The sequence below is a fragment of the Borostomias antarcticus genome (genome assembly GCF_949987555.1).
Source record: "Borostomias antarcticus genome assembly, chromosome: 1".
Classification (NCBI taxonomy): Eukaryota; Metazoa; Chordata; class Actinopteri; order Stomiiformes; family Stomiidae; genus Borostomias; species Borostomias antarcticus.
In genome coordinates, this window is record NC_140234.1 from 27,635,903 (window position 1) to 27,640,902 (window position 5,000).

Consider the following 5,000-nt stretch of genomic DNA (forward strand, 5'->3'; position numbering starts at 1 on the left):
AGGATCAGCAAATGATTCATCCAGTCAGTCAATAATTGATTCATTCATTCATTGATTCATTCTCTCTCTGCCCCTCTCCCGTCTGTTCAGATGTGTTTGACATGTCGCTAAGCAACGGCTGTCTGCAGGAGCCCGAGGAGATCTCGGAGAACGGGCTCACCCCCGAGCTGGCCAAGGTGGGTCGACCTTCAACCCTACTGGACCTCACGCTGCCTCACTGTGGCTTATTCAGGCTGCGCTACCATACCTCACTTTACTGTTCCTCTGACCTTTGACCTGTGGTGTGTGTGTATTCTGTTCTCAGTACATCTCGGAGACGGAGGAGGGGGTGCGGCTGGCCCGGAGGGAGGAGAGGCTGAACCTGTTCTCCCTGGACCCCGACACTCCTGTACGTATCCTGACCCCTGACCCTAACCTGACCCTACTGACCCTAACCTGACCCTAACCTGACCTTAACCTGACCCTACTTACCCTGACCCTACTGACCCTGACCCTAACCTGACCCTAACCTGACCCTTACCTGACCCTACTGACCCTAACCTGACCCTACTGACCCTGACCCTAACTTGACCTTACCCTGACCCTACTGACCCTGACCCTACTGACCCTGACCCTAACCTGACCCTAACCTGACCCTAACCTGACCTTAACCTGACCCTACAGACCCTGACCCTACTGATCCTACTTACCCTGACCCTAACCTGACCCTACTGACCCTGACCCTAACCTGACCCTACTGATCCTACTTACCCTGACCCTAACTTGACCTTAACCTGACCCTACTGACCCTACTGATCCTACTGACCCTACTGACCCTAACCTGACCCTACTGACCCTGACCCTACTGATCCTACTGACCCTGACCCTAACCTGACCCTAACCTGACCCTAACCTGACCCTACTGACCCTGACCCTAACCTGACCCTACTGACCCTGACCTTAACCTGACCCTACTGACCCTGACCTGACCTTAACCTAACCCTGACCCTGTGTGTGCGGTCCAGGTGCTGAGGAGCCCGCGGGGGGACGGCCCCCCAGGAGAGAGGGGCGCGGTGCGTCCGTTTGAGGAGCAGCTGGGCAGGAGGCTGATGATCACCTGCAGGTCCCTGAACCTCACGCTGCAGGGCTGCCTCAACGAGGCGGAGGCAGGGCCCATCACCAACGTGAGACACACACACACACACACACACACACTCACACACGCGCACACACACACACACACACACACACTCACACACGCGCACACACACTCACGCACGCATATACACACACACACACACACACACACACACATTTATACACACATTCACACACACGCACGCATGCACATTCACACACACACACATAGTATCGCACACACACACACACACACACACACACACACATACACACACACACACACACACACACATAGTATCGCACACACACACACATACACACACACACACACACAGATATATACACACACACACACACATACAGTAGCATCTCAACCCACCCCTTCCCCTGGTGTTGAGGCGTGTAGCCCCTCCCTGTCCCTCCCCAGATCACACACACACACACACACACACACACACACACACACCCCTGGTGTTGAGGCGTGTAGCCCCTCCCTGCCCCCCCCCCCCTGGTGTTGAGGTGTGTAGCCCCTCCCTGCCCCCCCCTGGTGTTGAGGCATGTAGCCCCTCCCTGTCCCTCCCCCCTGGTGTTGAGGCGTGTAGCCCCTCCCTGTCCCTCCCCCCTGGTGTTGAGGTGTGTAGCCCCTCCCTGGTGTTGAGGCGTGTAGCCCCTCCCTGGTGATGAGGCGTGTACCCCTCCCTGTCCCTCCCCAGATCACACACACACACACACCCCCCCCCCCTCCCTGGTGTTGAGGTGTGTACCCCTCCCTGTCCCTCCCCAGATCACACACACACACACACCCCCCCCCCTCCCTGGTGATGAGGCGTGTACCCCTCCCTGTCCCTCCCCAGATCACACACACACACACACCCCCCCCTCCCTGGTGTTAAGGCGTGTACCCCTCCCTGGTGTTGAGGCGTGTACCCCCTCCCTGGTGATGAGGCGTGTACCCCTCCCTGGTGTTAAGGCGTGTACCCCTCCCTGGTGATGAGGCGTGTACCCCCTCCCTGGTGATGAGGCGTGTACCCCCTCCCTGGTGTTGAGGCGTGTAGCCCCTCCCTGGTGTTAAGGCGTGTACCCCTCCCTGGTGTTAAGGCGTGTACCCCTCCCTGGTGTTGAGGCGTGTAGCCCCTCCCTGGTGTTAAGGCGTGTACCCCTCCCTGGTGTTAAGGCGTGTACCCCTCCCTGTCCCTCCCCAAGATCGAGCCGTTCTTCGTGACCGTGGCGCTGCTGGACCTGCGCGAGGGGAGGAAGCTGTCGGCCGACTTCCACGTGGACCTGAACCACGAGGCGGTGCGTCAGATGCTGGGCGGGTCTGGGGGGGGGGCCCGGGGGCCCGGGGGGGCCGGAGGACGACCAGGAGAACGGGCCCAGCTCCCCGGCAGAGAAGAGGCCAGGGGACTGTCACATAGACCCCGACCTGGACTCCTGGCTCTGCTTCCCCAAACAGGTATGCCTGGGAGAGGGATGGAAGGAGGGAGGGAGGGAGGGAGGGAGAGAGGGAGGGAGAGAGAGATGAGAGAGAGAGAGGAGAAATGGAGAGAGATGGAGGGAGGGGGGAGGGAGATAGGGAGAGAGAGAGGAGAGATGGAGAGAGAGAGAGGGAGAGAAAGAGAAGAGAGAGGAGAGATGGAGAGAGAGAGGTGAGAAGGAGAGAGCGGAGAGAGGGAAGAGAGATGGAGAGAGAGAGGAGAGAGAGAGATGGATATATATAATATATAGAGGGAGAGATGGAGAGAGAGAGGGAGGAGAGATGGAGAGAGAGAGGAGAGAGAGAGGGAGGAGAGATGGAGAGAGAGAGGAGAGAGAGAGAGATGGATATATATATAATATATATATTAGAGAGAGAGATGGAGAGAAGGGAGAGAAAGATGTGATTCCTGCCTCAGTAACTGACCCAGCTCCTCCCTGTGTGTGTGTGTTCCTGTGTGTGTGTGTGTTCCTGTGTGTGTGTTCCTGTGTGTGTGTTCCTGTGTGTGTGTGGTCCTGTGTGTGTGTTCCTGTGTGTGTGTGTTCCTGTGTGTGTGTGTTCCTGTGTGTGTGTTCCTGTGTGTGTGTGGTCCTGTGTGTGTGTTCCTGTGTGTGTGTGTTCCCGTGTGTGTGTGTTCCTGTGTGTGTGTTCCTGTGTGTGTGTTCCTGTGTGTGTGTGTTCCTATGTGTGTGTTCCTGTGTGTGTGTTCCTGTGTGTGTGTGTGTGTGTGTGTTCCTGTGTGTGTGTGTGTTCGTGTGTGTATGTTCCTGTGTGTGTGTGTTCCTGTGTGTGTGTTCCTGTGTGTGTGTGTTCCTGTGTGTGTGTTCCTGTGTGTGTGTGTGTTCCTGTGTGTGTGTGTTCCTTTGTGTGTGTTCCTGTGTGTGTGTTCCTGTGTGTGTGTGTTCCTGTGTGTGTGAGCAGGCCATCTTCTCGGTGACCCATCCCCACACTGACATCGTGATGGCGGCGCGGGTGGAGAAAGTGCTCATGGGAAACATCGCCTGCGGGACTGAGCCTTACATCAAGAACACCGACTCCAGCAAGGTGAGACATTCTGATCTGTTGCATCTGTGCATCTGCGCGTGTTCACGTGTGTGTGTGTGTGTGTGTGCGTGTGTGTGTGTGTGTATGTTTAGGTGTGTGTGTGCGTGCCTGTGTGTGTGTGTGCGCGTTTTGCTATGTGTGTATGAGTGTGTGTGTGTATGTTTAGGTGTGTGTGTGCATGTTTAGGCATGTGTGTATGTGTGTGTGCATGCGTGTTTAAGTGTGTGTGTGTGTGCGTGTTTAGGTGTGTGTGTGTGTGTGTTTAGGTGTGTGTGTCTGTGTGTGTTTAGGTGTGTGTGTGCGTGTTTAGGCGTGTGTGTGCGTGTGGTGTGTATGTGTGTGTTTAGGCGTGTGTGTGCGTGTTCAGGCGTGTGTGCCCGTGGTGTGTATGTGTGTGTGTTTAGGCGTGTGTGTGTGTGTGTGTGTGTGTTTAGGCGTGTGTGTGTGTGTGTTTAGGCGTGTGTGTGTGTGTGAGAGAGACAGGCAGATGGTTCTGAGGAGGAGGTTTTCCTCTCGGTCTTCCAGCACGTCACGGCAGACAGGTCCAGTTGGCCGGTGTTCTGGCCCGGATCTCTCTGAGGAGCACGCAGACACCACACACACCACACACACCACACACACCACACACACCACACACACCACACACACCACACACACCACACACACCACACACATCACACACCACACACACCACACACACCACACACACCACACACATCACACACACCACACACACCACACACACCACACACACCACACACACCACACACACCACAGACCACACACACCACACACACCACACACACCACACACATCACACACACCACACACACCACACACACCACACACACCACACACATCACACACACCACACACACCACACACATCACACACCACACACACCACACACACCACACACACCACACACATCACACACACCACACACACCACACACACCACACACCACACACACCACACACCACACACACCACACACACCACACACACCACACACCACACACACCACACACACCACACACACCACACACACCACACACACCACACACATCACACACCACACACACCACACACATCACACACACCACACACACCACACACATCACACACCACACACACCACACACACCACACACACCACAGACACCACACACACCACAGACACCACACACACCACACACACCACACACACCACACACACCACACACACCACAGACACCACACACATCACACACCACACACACCACACACACCACACACACCACAGACACCACACACATCACACACCACACACACCACACACACCACACACACCACACACACCACACACACCACACACATCACACA

At 56.0% G+C, this 5,000-nt stretch overlaps 1 protein-coding gene across 1 annotated transcript in view; it reads left to right on the forward strand.

Annotated features, from left to right (window-relative positions):
* The window catches only part of dock10 (dedicator of cytokinesis 10), a gene marked incomplete at its 5' end in the record, with an annotated part of 60,643 nt that overhangs the window by 13,912 nt on the left and 41,731 nt on the right, over positions 1-5,000 (forward strand). The window contains 6 exon segments of the mRNA XM_084455639.1: positions 91-176; positions 305-388; positions 1,005-1,163; positions 2,323-2,441; positions 2,443-2,572; positions 3,515-3,637. Coding sequence (XP_084311765.1) covers positions 91-176; positions 305-388; positions 1,005-1,163; positions 2,323-2,441; positions 2,443-2,572; positions 3,515-3,637 — 701 coding nt within the window.